We start from the raw sequence: 19,529 nt of genomic DNA, 5'->3' as shown, positions 1-19,529 counted from the left end.
CTGTCCCTTTCTTTCCTATGCCCCTACTTAGAATCTCTATCTCTTCTTGGCTTTAACAGACTCAGCAAAAAAAAAAAAAAAAAAAAAAAAAAAAAAATGGAAGAACTTCTGAGACCTAGGTGCTCTGGAAAAGCCAATTCCATCTGAGGAACGCAAGTAAACAATTTAGTAAAATAGTATGAGACACTGGAGTAAAACATAGTCTATGCTCCTAAAACTGTGGCAATATAGTTGTTTTCTTATTATCTATTCTAAAGCTATAACATGACTATTGAAGTCTTACTAAGAATATTAAATGTTATGAAAATGCCTAATAAGTACCTAGCCACTAATAAATAATCAACAAATATTTGTATGGCCTTTTTTCTGTCATGATCTGCAAGATTTCTTAGTTTTATTTCACAATTTACAACAGATATAAACCTCCTTATTTATATAAATTATTAATTTCTAGACATCATGCACAACCCAAGTTACTCTCCTCTTCAACAGAATCTTCACGGCATTTTTCACCTCCGTGTTTCTCACTGTATAAATGATGGGATTTAATATGGGAGTGAAGCTTCCATAGAACAAACTCACCAACTTGTCCACAGGATATGTAGCCACAGGACGTACGTAGCTGAATATACAAGGGACGAAAAAGAGTACCACTACTATAAAGTGGGAGCCACAGGTGGAGAGGGCTTTGCGTCTTCCTTCAGAGCCATGGGACTTCAGGGAGCACAGAATGACTATGTAGGAGATGATTAGCATGAAAAAAAAGACCAAGCACATGCCCCCACTGTTAGCTGATACCACTATTCCACGCCAGTAGCTGTCAGTGCAGGCAAGTTCCATCAGTGAGAAGAAATCACACATGACGTGGTCAATGACATTGGGACCACAGAAGGGCAAGTCAAGGACTAAGTGAATCTGCACAGTGGCATGGATTATCCCACTAATCCAGGCCACCACCAGGAGCTGGCAGAGCCCATGTCGCATGATGGTTGTGTATTGCAAAGGCTTGCAGATGGCCACATAGCGGTCATAAGCCATGGAAATGAGGACAATAATCTCTGATCCTCCCAGGAAATGTTCCAAAAAGAGCTGAGTCAGGCAGCCACCCCAGGAGATGGTTGTCCTCTGATACAGCAGGTTAATGGTAATTTTGGGAGTAGTGACAGAGGAGAAGGAGGCATCTACGACAACCAAGTAAGTTAGAAAGAAGAACATGGGAGCTAAAAGTGTGGGGCTGAGGGAGATGGTAATGACAGTGAACAGACTGGCCAGCAAGGTAAATAGGAAAATGAACAAAAAGACCATGGAGAGTATTTTCCACAACTGTGAATTCCATGTGAATCCCAAGAGAATGAATTCAGTCACATTGTTGGGAGGCATGAGGAGATCCATTCAGCAAAAAGGAGACCTTCCTGAGATCTGAATGATCTACAAAGGAGGAAAGAATGATACCTATTAATCAGAAAGTTATTCTAGTTTCAATGTCTTAGAACTATAATAGAGCAGTCACTGTCAGTCGGGAGCATGTTCTTGGGAGACTTGTCCCAGTTCTTGTTTCCATTCTTTCTTACTTTCATCATGATGATTTACATCTCCTCAGGCACCTAGTACCTGTCACCTGTGAAACATCTATAGGGCAGCATTGGGTGAGTAATTTAATGAGAAAACACTGTGCTACCACTGAGAGATCTGGGTTTTCCTCTTGGTTCCATCTCCAGGTGACTTTGTAAGTCATCTCAGGGTCCCATGATTCTGGGCCCTCCTCTGTGTTTGTGAGCTTACACACTGTGATTCTCAGATACATCATGTAAACTGAGAGGTCCCTCATACGGGTAAGAGTTACTCTCTCTTCCATGAGAATTGACAAGTGAACCCTCAGCTCTAAAACATGGAAAGAAAGGCACTGTTAGTAAATATCTGCCATAAACAGCCAGTTTAGGGAAATGTATATGTTATTGGCGACACCCTCCATGGTACCTACCCAAACACATATGCGATTCAACTGTATCCTCACTTACCATAGTTCCTGGAATAATGTCTACAGGGTCTGAAACCTGTTAGATGTTAACTAACCTGTTAGATGTTGCCATTCTCCATGGGTGAGAATATGCATGCTTCTCCAAACCATAAACCTAGGAGGAATTCAAGTGTTTTAATCTTCCTTCTCTGCTTGGCATTACTCTCTACTTTGTGAAAAACAGAAACAAACATTTGAAAGGAAGTGGCATTCTAGGTTTTTTTCCGACACATTTAATATTGTGAGTGTGAAAATAATAATTGCCTCCAGGTAAGACAGTGTTACTGGGTCTTTTTACTTACAAAATATTATTGTATTTATTAATCAATGTTTATTCTTTAAAATTCTGTGCCACATGCCACTTAAAGTAGCCATATTCAATAAACCTACTGCCCCATAGATGTGGATAAAAGTGGAACAAAATTCTTGCATAGGTATTCAATATGCAAGGATCTATCAAGTAAAGAAAATCCTTATTTTCAAAGTTTAAAAATAGAAATTTAATATGAAAAGCCAAAAGATATATTCTACTTGGTAAAATAGGAAATGCACTCCACATATATATGCATGTGTACATTTATGTAAACATTTATAATCCCTTTACTTAATACAAATACCTACTAAATGTTCACTTATTATACAAATATTTATTGGACTCAAGTAGGGATATGAATGTATATTTGATCACACAAATTGTGAAGATTGTCCTGTTAAATGCACTTAATGCCTGAAATTTCATTACCAACGAGCAGCAAGTCATCCATCCATGATATGAAAGACCTTCCCACTCCTTCATATTTCTGCTACGTGCATTCTCATGCCGACTGCTCCCATCTTCCCACAGCATCCTTCCTCCACCTTTCCTGGTAACAGGCTACTGTGTTACTTACTAATTGATTGAGAAATTTGGGGGACATAGATTTCCCAATGAAAAGAGAAGCAAGAATATGAATATAATAAAACATATTCCTGCAAAAAGCATGTATTCTTTTTCTTTCAAAGAAAACTGAGTAAAAATCTATATATTTTTAATTTTCTAAGATGAAAATGGTCTACATGAGTGGAAACAAAGTGCATCCACTTCACTGCACTCCTTTATTCTGAGTTGGAGTCCCCCCAGCAATTCGGAGAAAAGTACAGTGTTAATAAAATGAAAATTAGATATAATTGCTGAAAGTGATTTAGAGAAAACTATGAAGAAATAAAAATCACTACTTCATTTTTCTTTGGCTCCACAATACTCTTTCTAGGAATAAACCCTAAAGGAAAATACTCTTAAAGAAGAAAAATCATACTTTACATATATGTCTATACGATTGCTAAGAGTTGTGGAAAACTTAGGAATGACTTGGAATGTTCAACATTGGAGAAATGGAATAATTAAAATACAGTGCATTTCTTTCAGCAATGTGTACTTTTTAACAGAAGTGTTTTTCAAAAGATTGTGCAATATCTAGGAGTATTCTTTAGTTGTAATATAGTGTGGAGAAAATTTTGGATGCAAATTTGAATTGCATAATTATTCTACCTAATATAAATCTCTTTTTATTATTCTTCTAAATAATTGAAATACATTTCCCTGAGAAAAGTACTCCAAATATTTTTACTTCTCCAATTCATGCTGTTATACTTGACTATCTTTCTTCATGTTCATGCTGGGAAAGGGATATAATGCTGAGACTAGTGAGGATGAGAAGTGATTATATACATTTGTAAGATACATTTAAACCCAAGTGTCTATGAATATGATTTTCTGGAAAAACAAAACAAAACAAAACAAAAAAACCCTCACCTATGAATTTGTCTGACATAGCTCCATGGAAAGGGCACCTAGGGGCAGCTGTAGGTTCACCAAGAAAGAACTTGTAATATTAAAAACACCAACTAGCTCACCTACAATAAGTGTCTTTGTTGATTTATAAATAGTACTTTTGCCTAAAGCCTTTCTCTTGAGCCTTAAAAGCGCTCCCATATATTCTCTTTGCAGGCAAACGCTGTGAAGTTTCTAAACTGTGGCTAATTGGACCTCAGGGCTACGTCATCACCATTTGCAGATCATGCCAACAATCCAATTATTTCGCATAACTTAAATGCAGAGTTCTTTTATTCTAGTCACTTTTAATTTTGACTTATTCCTTGGGTTTATATAAGCACAAGAAAACAGATGAGAAAAAAAAAGGTAAGTGAATCATATCTGAAACTGGTATTTGAAAAGAAATGGGCATAATTTGAAGTCTGAATATTGACTATTAAATAAATTAAACATGTAGGTAGGTACTATCTGATTTAAATTTTTTTCATTATACATTTTTTTCTTCTTTTAACGGCCACACCCATGGCATACAGAAGTTCCAGGCCAGGGATCAAATCAGAGCAGCAGCTGCTGACCTATGCCACAGCCAAAGCAACGCCAGACCCTTAACCCCGTAAGCAAGGCCAGGGGTCATACCTGCATCCCCACAGATACAATGTTGTGTTCTTAGCCTGCTGAGCCACAACAGGAATTCCAATATTTTATTCTTAATTGCCTACCATTCATGCTCATCATAACATTTAAATATAATTTTCTGGTGTACAGTAGATTATATTATGAACCTTATCATAATATTGGCACCTCACCCCAATTAAAAATTAGAGTACCTCTTCAAAGTAGTTGTTTCCTGTGTCAGTTCTGGAATTAGATATATAAGATAATGATGGAAAGAATTCCATTTTTAAATTATATTCAAAGATGGTAAAATGCCTTTAATTGTCATTTACATTTAATCTCAAAGGATACCTATGGAAAGGAAAAATTAGGCAATACTATTTACAATGTATAAGTAGAAAATACAACTCAGGGCATAAGAGCATGGTTTTCCAAGGGGAAATAAGAAGCTAGTTTGCTAAATTCTGAGCCTTGGTGATCCATGGCGTCAGTACCACAGCATAGAAGCCAGAAAGTGACAAGGATCTGTCCAATCAAGGGAAGGAAATGCCTAAATTATACCGAAAGAGATCTCAGCACGAAAGGGCCAACTGCAGCTGATTTTGTTTGGGGTGTGCTGTAGGCAGTCAAATCAAAACACTAACTTTAAAATATTTTTATAGGCTTCTGACCTCAAACAAATGGATTGTATGGGAACTTCTATATGCCCTTGGAATGGCCATAAATTTTATTTTTTAAAAAATTTAAAAAAGAAGCTAACACAAGACTAGATTTCATTTTCTACCTCTATTAAAAGAACAAAGTTTTCTTTGAGCACTGCCATTGATATCATGTGGATTTTTGTGCCCTTAAGTGACCTGTATTTGCTTTTGTATTTTATTTTTATTTTTATTTTTGTCTTTATAGAGCTGCACAAACAGCATATGGAGATTGCCAGACTAGGGGTCTAATTGGAGCTGCAGCTGCTGGCCTACACCACAGCCATAGCAACGCCAGATCCGAGCCGCATCTTCGACCTACACCAGAGCTCATGGCAATGCCGGATCCTTAACCCACTGAGCAAGGCCAGGGATTGAACCCTCCACCTCAAGATTCCTAGTCAGATTCGTTTCTGCTGTGCCACAATGGAAACTCCTGCTTTTTTATTTTAATCTTGGCATTTTGGTTCAATAAATATTATTTCACAGTGACTTGTGATCTTGTTCATTGTAATTTTTTTTGGTATTTTTACAAATTTCTCAAATCACAAAATCTAACTGACGTTCTTTTAGCTTCCAGCTAACTCTGGGGTCCTTCAAAAGAACACTGAAACATCGCAGAGAGGAACTTTAATTAGGCTTTCTCGGGTTGTTAAATTGCATGAGAAACATTGTCAAGTGATTGGAGATAAACTCTTGATTATATTGTATAGATAAATGTGTTTATTATAGATATTCCAAAATGTATATGAGATTCCTAACATTTGACATGCCCCAATAGAATATATATATATATATCAGTCATAATCCTTGCTACTCTCTTACAATGTTGTATATCACAGAAATCTCCCTCCACCCTGCCAATTACGTTGTATTCAAATGTTTAACCATGCCACTTTAGGTTTTGTCCTTTATGGGAAATCTTTACTTTACCTTAAGTCTTTCCTAAAATGAAGATCTACAAGAAAATTCGAAAAAGGAACATTTTGAGAAATTCAAGGTTCTGGTGGGCTGTACTTAGAGAACATCACTGAACTGAGTAACAAATGGCAAAACTCTGATGGAAAACCTGAGGCGTTCATGCAGATCAGCACTCATTAAACAGAGGGGACCGAAGCAAGTCATAAATATCATTTATAACTTTATATTTTTTTGAAATACCCTGGCCTTTGATCTTTGGTTTCCAGAAAAAGGGTTTCCTTCTGTGCTATGCCCCCCAACAGACTGATAAATAACACCTATGTGAACAAAGATGAACCATCCTCCCCACTCTAGCTGACCATTCTAGAATGTCAGGTCTCCGGTGGATTTGTTGGTTTATTGCAACCAGACTAAAACTCAGTACATTAATTTAATTCTATTGTCTGCACATTGTTTGCTTTGTATCTCCTGTTGCTATGTGCTATGACATTGCCAATGTCAGCAGCTGTGTGACTTATATCCTGTCTGTTTTATAAGATGTTTTCTCTTACATAAACCAACACGTATCCAAGACTCCAGTAAAATTGAACATCATGAATAAACAGACCATATTCATGACATAGAATAATTCTAATAGGGTGGTTCTAGCTGTGAGAGGGAAGAAGAAAGGAAAATATTTCCTGGATCACATTAGCACGGTAAGACAGAGGGTTCCTGAGAATTTTAACTTCTCAACAGGGCCTAATCCATAAATGATCACCAGGATTGGCATATCAACAGTATATATCTCACCTGGTCTGGGATGAAATTCCTAGGGACACAGGACATAAACGGTTCAGATATTGGTTGAATTTTTGGAGCAAAGGAAGGGATTGTGAACGAAAATGTTGCAGGCCACGTGAGTAAACAAAGGATGTGGCAGCCATCAAGCCAGCACATTACAGCCACCTTGAAGGGAAGCCTTGAGGGAACTCAGGATGGAAACAAATAGGACCTGGTACCGGCCACTTAGCAGCCACCTGCTGCAGAGATCCCAGAGTGTCCCCCGAGGAGACTGAGGATGAGAAAGCACAGGACCCTGACCCAGAGAGCTGAGGTGCCTATCCAAGAAATGACCTCAGGGAGCCCAGACCCCTGTATCTTCCCGAACGTGGAGAAGCGCTAAGTTCCTTAACGTGATTTATGAAGTTCTCCTTTATTAATAGCAATCTTGGTGCTCTGACTTCCTGATCTTTTGTGGTAAAACCTCCCATATATCCTGGCTCCTCCCCTTGCCTCTTCAGAACTGTTGCTCTGCATTATCTGAGAGGCACTCTCACAGGCTTGAGTTCTCAGTATACCCACCAAATACAGCTTAACGCTCCAATGTTAGGTCGTACACTTTTTGGTTGATACTAGCCACTACTTGTTGAAGAGACTCTCTTTTCTCCATTGTATATTCTTGCCTCCTTGGAGAAAGCCATGCACAACTTAGTAAACATTCTCCCCAGTGCCATTCTGGGGCATTACAATGTGGTCAGATGATGGAAGAAAGCGCTCAGGTTAACCACTGACTTGGAGAAAGTGATTTTGTGAGAAGTAACGTGAGGTGGAGTGTTGGAGGCAGAGAGGTTTGGATGAACAGAGATGTAGTAATTCAGAATTTCCTGGTATTCTCCAGATACGCAGAAGCACTTTCTGAACGCTCAACTCAGCCATTTTGAGTTTATGAAGGTCGATGTTAGTGCATTTTTTCACTGATGAGAAAGAAATCTGGAGGGGGTATTTGCTTTTGCGCGCACACACACACACACACACACACACACACACACACACACACAGAGAACCCTGTTACCATTCCAGTGCTGGCCTTTTGTGAAAGTGAAGTGGCATAGCTTGAATGTTCAAAGAGAGGAATATAACTACAGTGATGAAATACATTGCTACATGTGAGAAAGTCTACATCTTATGGATGATATCTCCTTGAAGTTCAAAGTGAATGAATTATTATGACTGCAGTTGGATTTGCTGTTTATTGACCCAACAGATAATCACATTTCATTACAAAAAAAGTCGGTTTGAGGGTTTTTTCTTTTTTTTTCTTTTTTTTTTTGTCTTTCTAGGGCCACACCCACAACATATGGAGGTTCCCAGGCTAAGGGTCTGATTGGAGCTGTTGCCAACGGCCTATGCCACAGCCACAGCAATGCCAGATCCGAGCTGTGTCTGCAACCTACACCAGAGCTCACGGGCACGCCAGATCCTTAACCCACTGAGCGAGGCCAGGGATCGAACCCACAACCTCATGGTTCCTAGTCAGATTTGTTTCTGCTGTGCCACAACAGGAACTCCTAGGTTTGAGTTTTAAAGCCTTGGATTAGAAGCTTATGGCTAAAACTTTGAAAGGAAGCTGCATTCCAGTGTGCCATTTCCTAGCACAACTTATGGAGGAAGCATGGGTGATGTGAAAGGCAAGCAAATTAGTAAAACACGTTGGGCTTTACTTGGCTTTTCTGTAAAATGGAGATACTTGCAACGGAACTGCAGGTTTTCATAGGGTCAATCAAGTGATGGGATTATGCCTGATAGTCAATACAGTATTAATTTAATGTAAATATATGTAAATATATGTATCAGACATACAGAGCAATCGCTTTAGATCCTACTCACGTCCTTAATGTTCCACTTGGATAAAGATGCTTAATCTTGGGTCAAATGACTCATGTCATGGTATGGAAAATGAAAACATTTCTTTGATATTCAAAGCTGTGAGCCATAGGATACTTAAGTATAGAGAGCAAATTTAGAGGAATTTTTTAATTTTCTGGCTTATATTTTATGCCAAGTACACAAATGGATTTTGAAGTCTTCTTTTATGAGGGACTCTGTTTTTGCTTTTTGTGAAATCACATTAGAAAAAATCTACCAATTCCTTCTTGCAACTGTTCCTTTCCTAGGCAGCCACTAAGAACCCCTATCCCTTCTTTGCTTTCATACAGGCTTAGCAAAAATGGAAGAAGTCCTGGGACCAAGGTGCCCTGGAAAAGCCAATTCCATCCGAGGAACACAAGTAAAGAATTTAGTAAAGCCATGGAAGACTCTGAAGTAAAACATACTCTCTACTCTTAAACTGGGGTTATACAGGTTTTCTCCCATTGTCAATTCTGAAGTGATGAACATGCACATTAAAGGCTGGCTAAAAAATAGTAAATGTTATCAAAATGCCCAATAAAGGCCTAGACATTTAAATAATCACAAGTATTAGAATTGGCCTTGTTTTCTGTCAATAATCTACAAGATTTCTTAGTTTTCCTTTACAATTTGCAACTCCCTGTGTATTTTATCAATTTCTAGGCATCATGCACAACCCAAGTTACTCTCCTCTTCAACAGAATCTTCACGGCATTTTTCACCTCCGTGTTTCTCACTGTATAAATGATGGGATTTAATATGGGAGTGAAGCTTCCATAGAACAAACTCACCAACTTGTCCACAGGATATGTAGCCACAGGACGTACGTAGCTGAATATACAAGGGACGAAAAAGAGCACCACTACTATAAAGTGGGAGCCACAGGTAGAGAGGGCTTTGCGTCTTCCTTCAGAGCCATGGGATTTCAGAGAGTTCAGAATGACTATGTAGGAGATGATTAGCATGAAAAAAAAGACCAAGCACATGCCCCCACTGTTAGCTGATACCACTATTCCACGCCAGTAGCTGTCAGTGCAGGCAAGTTCCAACAGTGAGAAAAAATCACACATGACGTGGTCAATGACATTGGGACCACAGAAGGGCAAGTCAAGGACTAGGTGAATCTGCACAATGGCATGGAGCAGCCCTCCAACCCAGGCCACCACCACCAGGAGCTGGCAGAACCCATGTCTCATGATGGTCGTGTAGTGCAGAGGCTTGCAGATGGCCACATAGCGGTCACAAGACATGACAATGAGAACGATGATTTCTGATCCTCCTAGGAAGTGTTCTAAAAACAGCTGAGTCAGGCAGCCACCCCAGGAGATGGTTGTCCTCTGATGCAGCAGGTCAATGGTAATTTTGGGGGTGGTGATAGAGGAGAAGGAGGCGTCTATGAAGGACAAGTGAGTGAGAAAGAAGTACATGGGAGTTGAAAGCGTGGGGCTGAGGGAAATGATAATGACAATGAACAGATTTGACAGGAGGGTAACTAGGTAAATGAACAAAAAGACCACGTAGAGTATTTTCCTCAAGTGTGGATTCTGTGTGAGTCCTAAAGAACGAATTCAGTCACATTGTTGGGAGGCAAGGGGAGATCCATTCAGCGAAGGAGCACCTTCCTGAGACCTGAATTATCTACAAAAAATAAAGAATGATACCTATTAATCAGGAAAGAATTGTAGTCTCAATTTTTGAGAAATAAAATATTCACCATCAGTCAGGAGCATGTTGTTGGCCATCTTGCCCCAGTCCTTGTTTTAAGTCTTTCTTGATTTCTCCATGATGATTTATACATCTTCAGACACCTAGTACCTCTCACCTGTGAAACATCTACAGGGAAACTCCGAATGTGTAATTTACTGAGAAAACACTGTGCTATCTTTGAGAGATCTGGGCTTTCCTCTGGGTTCCATCTCCAAGTGACGTTGTATGTCACTTCAGTGTCTCCTGTTTCTGAGCCCTCTTCTGAGTTTTTAAATTACACATTGGGATTCTCAGATATATCCTGTAAGCTGAGAGGTCCTCATATACGTAAGAGTTATCCTCTCGTCCATGAAAACTGACAACTGAATCCTCCACTCTAAAACGTGGAAAGAAAGACACTGTCAATAATTATCTGCCATAAACAGGCAGGTTAGGGAGATGCACGTGTTGTTGGCAACACCCTCCCTGGTACCTGCCCAAACACATGTGCTATTCAATGGTTTCTTCACTTACCACAACGCCTGGCCTAATGTCTACAGTGTCTGAAACTTGTTAGATACTAAGTAAATGCTTATGAACTGCCATTCTCCATGGGTGAGAACATGCATGCTTCTCCAGACCATAGACTTCGGAGGAAGTCAAGTGTTTCCCTCCTCCTGCTCTGTTTAGCATTCCTCTCTATATTATGAAAAACGGAAATAAATATTTGAAAGGAAGAGGCATTCTAGTTTTTTCTGACCCATCTTGTATGGTGAGTGTGAAAATACTAGTTGACTCTTGGGAGAGACTCTTCCTGCATCTTTTTACTAACAAGATACTATAATATTTAGTAATCAATATATTTTTTTTAATTCTGTGCAACACAAAACTTAACATTATCATATTCAGTAAACTTACTGCTTCCATAGATTAAGATAAAAACAAAATAAAACTCTTGCATAGGTGTTCAATATGCAAGGATCTATCGGGCAAAGGACATCCTTATTTTCAAAGTTCTACAACTAGAAATTTTACATGAAAAGCAAGAAGAAATAGATTACTAGGTATCTTAGGTATTGCACTATACATATATATACATGTACATGCATACGCAAACACATCTAAAGCCTTTGACTTACGGTAAATACCTACTAAAAGCTCACTCATCATACAAATATTTATGGGATGCTAACTGTGTATATGAATGCATGTTTGTTCACAAAAAGCCATGAAGCCTCTCCCTGGTAAATGCCCTTAATGCCTGAAATTTCATTACCAAATAACAGCAAGTCATCCATCCATGACATAAATGACCTTCCCACTCCTTTATATTTCTGCTACATGCATTCTCATGCCTCCTTCTCCCATCTTCCCAAAGCATCCTTCCTCCATCATTCCTGGTTACAGGCTACTGTGTTACAAATAGATGGAGAAATTTGGGGGACATGGATTTCCCAATGAGAAGGGAAGAAAAATATGAATATAATCAATGTATTCCTGAAAAAAGCATGTGTTTTTTTCTTTCAGAGATAATTGAGGTAAGATTTTAATTTTTTTATTTTTTCTGAGATGAAATTTTATACATACGTGGAAACAAAGTTCAGCAACTTCATTACATTCCTTTATTCTGAGATGGACTCCCCCAGTTATTCAGAGAAGTGTGTCCTGTGAATAAATTAGAATTTGATATAATTACTGAAAGGGATTTAGAAATAACTGCGAAGATATAAAAATTTCTGCTTCTTTTTTCTTTTTTGTCTCAACAATATTCTTTCTAGGGAAAAAAAACTAAAGGAAAATATTTCTAAAGGAGAAAAATCATTATATATGTTAATTTTATATATATATGTGTGTGTCAATACAATATGTAAATATATAAATCACTGTATATATATGTGTGTGTGTGTTGATACAACTGTTAAGAGCTATGGAAAATTTAGAAAGACATGGAATGTTTAATGTTGGAGAAATGGATTATTAAAATAGAGTGCATTTCTTTGATCAATGTGTACTTTTAAACAGAAGTGCTTTTCAAAAACATGTGCAACATCTAGGAATATTCTTAAGTTATAATGTAAATTGGAGACAATTTTGGATGTAAATTTGAATCACATAATTATTTTACATAATTTAAATCTCACTTTATTTTTTCTAATAACTTAAATATTTATCACTGAGAAAAATACTCCAAAGAATTTTACTCCTAAATTCATAATATTGTGCTTGAGTCCATCTTTCTTCATGTTTTGCAGGCTGGATAAGGATTTAAAGCTCAGATGGTGAGGGTGAGAAGTGATCATATAAGTTTGTAAGATACATTGAAACCCAAGAGTCTATGAATTTGATTTGCTGGAAAAAAAAAATCTCACCTATGAATCTGTCTGACAGAGCTCCATGGAAAGGGCACCTGGCAGCTGTTAGGTCACCAAGAAAGAGGTTCTAAGATTAAAAATGCCAACTAGCACAGCTACACTACGTGTCTTTGATGAGGCCTTTGCATAAATCCTTTCTCTTGAGCCTTAAAAGTGCTACCATATATTCTTCTCGTAGGCAAATGCTGTGAAGTTTCTAAACTGTGGCTAATTGGACCTCAGGGCTATTTCACCATCATTAGCAGATCATGAACACAATCCAATTATTTCATATAATTCGTTTCATCTTTAATTGTAAATTATCCTCTAGGTCTATATGAGAATTGAGTAATATGATGAGAAAAAAAAAACAGCAAATGAATCATATCTGAAATCTGGTATTTAATACGAAATGTGTAGTATGGAGCCTGAATATTGACTAACCTATAATAAACACTTAGGTAACTATCCAATTTAATTTTTTTCATTATGCATTTATTTTCTTCTTTTAATGGCCACACCTACAGCATATGGAAGTTCTGGGCCAGGGTTTGAATCAGAGCGGCGGCTGCAGGTCTATTCCATAGCCACAGCAACGCCAGACCCTTAACCCCCTAAGTGAGGCAAGGGTTCAAACCTGTGTTCTTAACCCGCTGAGCCACCAAAGGAATGTCAATGTTTTATTAATTTCCTACCATTCATGCTCAACATAATATTTAAATATCATTTTCTGATGTACGCTAGGGAATCATTATGAACCCTATTATAATATTGGCACTTCACACCAAGTAAAAAGTACACTACGTCTTCGAAGAACTTGTTTCCTGTGCCAATTCTGGATTTAGATGTACAAGATAACGATGGAAAGAATTCCATCTTTAAAGTATCTACACAGATGGTAAAATGCCTTTATTCATAATTAAAATTTAACCTCAAAATCATGCCTATGGAAAAGAAATATTAGGCAATAATAGTCACAATTTATAAGTAGAAAATACAACACATGGGATAAGAGCACCATTTTCCAAGTGGAAGAAAAGAGTTAGATCACTAAATCCTGTGCCACTTTCCTTATCTTAAAGTTGTTGGTTTACAACAAAAATGTCATGATACTCTTATTATAGTGCCCCCAATTGTAAGACCTACAACAATACTATACTAAATAAATAAATAGCAGTATCTGAAATTATTTTGTAAGTATATGCAGTTCAATTCAACTCAGGAATATTCCCATATAGAAACGCACTTACCATATTCCAAAATGCATGAGTGAAGAAGAAGAAAAATAAATTGTACGTAACTCTGGATGGGCTCCAGAGATGTAGTCACTGTGAGCAGCATGTGTCATGAAGGAAAATAAGTGAAGAGAGCTGAAGCCACAGGACTCAACCTAGTGCGATTAAACCTCCAATAGGAGTTCCCCTCGTGGCTCAGTGGTTAACGAATCCCACTAGGAACCATGAGGTTGCGGGTTCGATCCCTGGCCTCGCTCAGTGGGTTAAGGATCCAGCTTTGTCGTGAGCTGTGGTGTAGGTCGCAGACTCGGCTCTGATCCTGCCTTGCTATGGCAGTTGCTTAGGCCAGCAACTACAGATCCAATTAGACCCCTAGCCTGGGAACCCCCATATGCCGCAGGTATGGCCCTAGAAAAGACAAAAAAAAAAAAAAGTTGGGTAATGAGTAGATTAAAAAGTGAGACTGAATATGTTTATTGCAAATTTGTCTGTATAAACACTCAGAATAAGTGCAGTCCACTTTTAAAGCATCAGTGTCATAGTGAATAGTCAATGATTCTGTGTCTTTGATGCATTCTTGGTGTAGGGGAAAGAGGATAAATTACCTATCAGATTGCCTTGGGTTTAAATCCTGAATGTACTCTCTTCTAAGTTTGCCCTGACAAGTTAATTCACTGCTCTGAATCTCTTTTCTTGTCTTTTTTTTTTTTTTTTTTTTTTGTCTTTTTAGGGCCGCTTTCTGCAGCATATGGAGGGTCCAGGCTAGGGGTCTAATCAGAGCTGTAGCCACCAGCCTACGCCAGAGCCACAGCAACGTGGGATCCGAGCCGCATCTGCGACCTACACCACAGCTCATGGCAATGCCGGATCCTTAACCCACTGAGCAAGGCCAGGGATCGAACCCGCAACCTCATGGTTCCTAGTCGGATTCATTAACCACTGAGCCACGATGGGAACTCTTCTTTTCTTGTCTTTAATGAGAACTACACTCCACACTCCTTAAAGTTGTTTGACAATTAAAAAAAAAAAAAAGATCCCAGAAAGGTGTTTTGCAAAAAGTAGTTTCTCAAACCATAATTCATTAACATCCTTTCTTTTTAAATCAATCACTTGTTTTGCATGGGACAACTGACTCAAAATAAAGTTAACTCACTTTTTGGTTAATTGCTTTTTAGAGACTTTCAAAGCTATGAATCCCTCAGGTGCTTAAGGAATCATACACACTGGGGACCCTGATCAAGTATAAGTAATCTGAATTCACAGTGTGGTCTTTTGTTGTCTGTGATTGTTACAGTTACAGGTAAGTGTCCTGGACCTGGGTGGAGTGAGTAGAATGCTTCTATGCTCCTAGTCAGGGTTTGCCGAAAAGAGAAAAACATAGGAATCTGCCAGGAGATGACTTGAGCAGTACTTGGAAGTATTTATATGAAACCACATGCATGAGGAGTTCCCTGTGACAGCATCTGAGTGTCAGCATTATCCTATTGTTTTGGGTTAGGTCTCACAACCAAAAAGACAGGGACCCTGAAGGCCACGAGTAACTGTTAACCTAATATCATATATGAAAGGAGGTGACTTTATGGCTACATCCCAGGTCTCTGGATTAAAATAACACCACATAACTATTGTGTAATTACAAGCTCCTCAATAATACTCAATTTGGTCTCCTGCAAAATTATCTTTAATCTTAAATGCTATTAATCTTTAAACACACCTATGATGGATGCTATGGGAATAAATAAACAATGCTATGAAAAACCAAGCACAGTGCTTGACTCACAGTAAAGTATTCAAAATTGATAGCTATCATTTTATAAATAATAAAATGTTGATATAATCTCGAGAACCAGAAAACAAAACAATCAGAAGATATTAAGTTTAAGACTGAGTTCAGGAATTTGGAACTTCTTTCCACTGGAGATTACTTTTAGTTTCAATGGACCCATGTTTTCAAAGATGTTGCCCAGCCACCAAATTGCTCTCAGTCTTCATTTAAAATAAACAGCCCACAAACCTCATTAAAAAGCCTCTTAAGTAAGATGTGATAGACAGTAAATGGATATATCTTTCCCATCAAAACATAAGGGAAGGATATATTCTAGTGAAGGGGAAGAGAATAAACTAATAAGATATAGGTAATATTAGATAATGAGCTGTTATAGGGAGAATCATACAGTAGAAAAGGGATATAAAGAAATGACTGGGTCAATTTGCTCTACAGTAGAAACTGACAGAACACTGTAAAGCAACCATAGTGGAAAGAATAAAAATCATAAAAGAGGAAGAAATGTAGCTATATAAGGTGATGGATATTAACCAGACCACCGTAATCATTTTGCAGTGTATACATATACCGAATTATTACACTGGACACCTTAAATTGATATGTAATCTGTCAATTATATCTCAACAAAACTTAGGGGAAAAATAGATAACCACTTAATCTATAGCCAATCAAATGACCTCCTTGTTGCTCAGTGTCCTCTCTATAAAGACATTTCCCCTAGCTCCTACCTAAGGAGTGCTCTGAACCTCTTTGGCAACTGCCTGATTCATATGGATGTTTGCTCAAGTAAACTCCTGAAAATTTTAATGTACCTAAGTTTACCATTTAACAGAGTATAAGGGTAAAGGTTAAGTGGTTTATGTTGCAAAATGAGCACTCACATGGCTGATACCTAGACATCAAGGTTTAGACGTAATATAATGCCCTTTATTTGCTATGTGTTCAGCATAGTAAGTCAAGCCCAACTAATTTTCTCTTCTCCTAGGTGAGATTACCTATAGCCATGGAGAGAAGCAATTACACAGTGACTGAATTCATCCTGGTCGGCTTCACGACAGACCCTGTGGTGCAGCTGGTCCAGTTTGTGGTCTTCCTTGGTGTCTGCTCTGTGACCATGGTAGGAAATATCACCCTCATGGTGTTGATCTGTTATGACTCCAGGCTGCACACACCCATGTATTTTTTCATTGGGAATCTGTCTTTTCTGGATCTCTGGTATTCTTCTGTCTACACCCCAAAGATCCTAGTGACCTGTATCTCTGAAGACAAAACATCTCCTTTGCTGGCTGTGTAGCCCAGTTCTTCTTCTCTGCCGGACTGGCCTACAGTGAGTGCTACCTGTTGGCTGCCATGGCTTATGACCGCTACATGGCCATCTCAAAGCCACTGCTTTATGCTCAGGCCATGTCCATAAAGCTCTGCGCATTCTTCGTTGCAGCCTCATATCTTGGTGGCTTTATTAACTCCTCCATCATCACCAAAAAATCTTTTACCATGAATTTCTGTAATGACAATGTCATCGATGACTTCTTCTGTGATTTGCTTCCCCTGGTGAAGTTGGCTTGTGGCAGGAAGGAAGGTTACCAGGCTTTGATGTACTTCCTCCTGGCCTCCAATGTCATCGCCCCTGCCGTGCTCATCCTGGCCTCCTACCTCTTCATCATCACCACCATCCTGAGGATCCGCTCCACCCAGGGCCGCCTCAAAGCCTTCTCCACCTGCTCCTCCCACCTCATCTCTGTCACCTTGTACTATGGCTCCATCCTCTACATCTACTCTCGTCCACAACCGGGCTATTCTTTGGATAGGGACAAAATAGTTTCTACATTTTACACCGTGGTGTTCCCCATGTTGAATCCCATGATCTACAGCCTGAGGAATAAGGATGTGAAAGAGGCTCTGAATAAACTCCTCAAATAAATCAAGATCCTCTCATTTTAGGGAGATGCAAAGGCAATATTTAATCAGTTCATTATTTTTCAAGAAGAGCTGTCATTGTGTTCCATTAGGATCAAGAATTCTTACAATACATACATGTAGGAGAATTTGCACCCTTGATACATGAAAATTCAAGAGACTTAGGATGAAAAAAATTAGCATAATTTAAGAGCTAATATTTAAATATAAAAGTAAGAGTTTGTTTTGAATTTCATATTACTTCAGGAACTACCAAAAAAAAACTTAAAAGCAAAACTTCTACCTTCATAAAGTGACAGCTCTTTAGCATGAGTATTTCTGGCTGACTGCTATGTATAAAATAATATCCAGCTGTTACTTCCTAGAAGTCATACATATGCCAAATTAAGTTTTAATATTTTCAAATGACTATTAAGTTCTTTTAATCATCAATTTCCATTCCCATAACAGAATTGCTAAAGCATTTTCTCCTGGAAGCTTTAGCACAAAGGACCAGGGGTACCCATCAAATAACTCAGTAAAGCTATAATTAGTAATCATGAACTCTTCAATCTATGTATCTCTTATATATGTTCCTTAATAAGGAAAGATTGGTCAGGTTCCCATAGATATGATATTTGTTAATCACTGTGTAACTCCTTGGTCTTCTCTTTTATTTTATAAGGGTGAACCAACAAGGACTTCAACACCCAAACTGTAACATTCTGGGCATTAAGACAAAATTATAATAATAAAAGTAATAATAACTATAGTGAGGGGAAACAAATAAATTTATGAGCACAAATTACTCAAAAGAAAAGTAGTGACCAAAAAAAAGGAAATATGAAATGCATATAAATTTGATTTTTACATCAATGCTAATGCAATGTATATTAATTAAAAGTGGGAGTTCCCTGGTGGTCTAGTGGTTGAGGATCCAGATTTGTCACTGCTGTAATTTAGGTCACAGCTCTGTTGGTGTGGGTTCGAACTCTGGCCCGGGAACTTCTGTATATCTGAGTCAGCCAAAACAAAAACAAAACCTAATGATGCCTTTGTTTCTCTTGGTATAAGTAGTAACAACAGCAATAGAAACATGCAAACAAGTGATATTTAAGCAAGTATTCTTCCAAATTGTAGGAGCTCCTCTCAGAGCAGGAAAAACCAATCAGTACTCGGAGTGATACATAATAACCTGAAAATTAAATCCAGGGTATATAATCACTACTAGTTGTAACAAATAGTAACCCAAGTGAGACACTGACCAATACTAAGGTCAAAGTGCCCAGATTAAACTATGTTCCAAAAAGGAAACCTATTAATTTCAACTCAGACCCTCATTTTCTAAAAGATATCTATTTCCCACCACTACTAATAAAATTCCTATAAGCCACATTCTTTTTAAGTAATGTTAATAGGTTTAATTGCTGTATTGCAGTCACAGAAAATAAGTTCTTTGATGTGGATTAATGGAAACTGGAAAATTCATCGTCCCAGAGAGAAATACCATTCACAAAAAATAAAATTGGTGTAGTAAACCTGTTCTTAATTATAAAAGACATCTATTTCCCAGCTCTACTACTCCTGAAATTTGACTACAAAAAAAGATCTTTAACTACTGGTGAAAAATTCTTTTTCTAAAATAATGTTATCCTCTTAGGAGAAACATTTAAGTCTCATTCTCCAAATAATTATCAATATGTACCAGATACTGTACCTTTCACTGGCCTAAGTGTATAATCACAATATTTTGTTTATGGAAAAGTGATTTCAACTCCAAACATAGTCTAAATAATACTACCAAGACCCTAGTAAGAAGGTAAAGTACAGCTAAGGATAAT

The 19,529-nt window shown here is 37.9% G+C and overlaps 3 protein-coding genes across 3 annotated transcripts; 1 reads left to right on the top strand and 2 right to left on the bottom strand.

Moving 5' to 3' along the window:
• LOC100512650 (olfactory receptor 140-like) lies at positions 451-1,392 on the bottom strand. The gene has a single exon (XM_003124155.3). The coding sequence runs from the start codon at positions 1,390-1,392 to the stop codon at positions 451-453; it is 942 nt and encodes a 313-aa protein (XP_003124203.1).
• Positions 9,394-10,337, bottom strand: LOC110259555 (olfactory receptor 140-like). Its single transcript, XM_021085048.1, is given in 2 exon segments — positions 9,394-10,298; positions 10,301-10,337. Coding segments are annotated over 2 exon segments (942 nt in total).
• On the top strand, positions 16,796-17,712 carry LOC100513978 (olfactory receptor 9G1-like). Its single transcript, XM_003354363.2, is given in 2 exon segments — positions 16,796-17,060; positions 17,063-17,712. Coding segments are annotated over 2 exon segments (915 nt in total).

The sequence above is a fragment of the Sus scrofa genome, chromosome 2 (assembly GCF_000003025.6).
Source record: "Sus scrofa isolate TJ Tabasco breed Duroc chromosome 2, Sscrofa11.1, whole genome shotgun sequence".
Classification (NCBI taxonomy): Eukaryota; Metazoa; Chordata; class Mammalia; order Artiodactyla; family Suidae; genus Sus; species Sus scrofa.
The sequence above is the reverse complement of the archived record's forward strand: the minus strand, read 5'-3'. Positions and strand labels throughout refer to the sequence as shown.

Coding starts and splice junctions, on each gene's coding strand:
- LOC100512650 (XM_003124155.3), bottom strand. CDS start 1,392: ATGGATCTCCTCATGCCTCCCAACAATGTGACTGAATTCATTCTCTTG.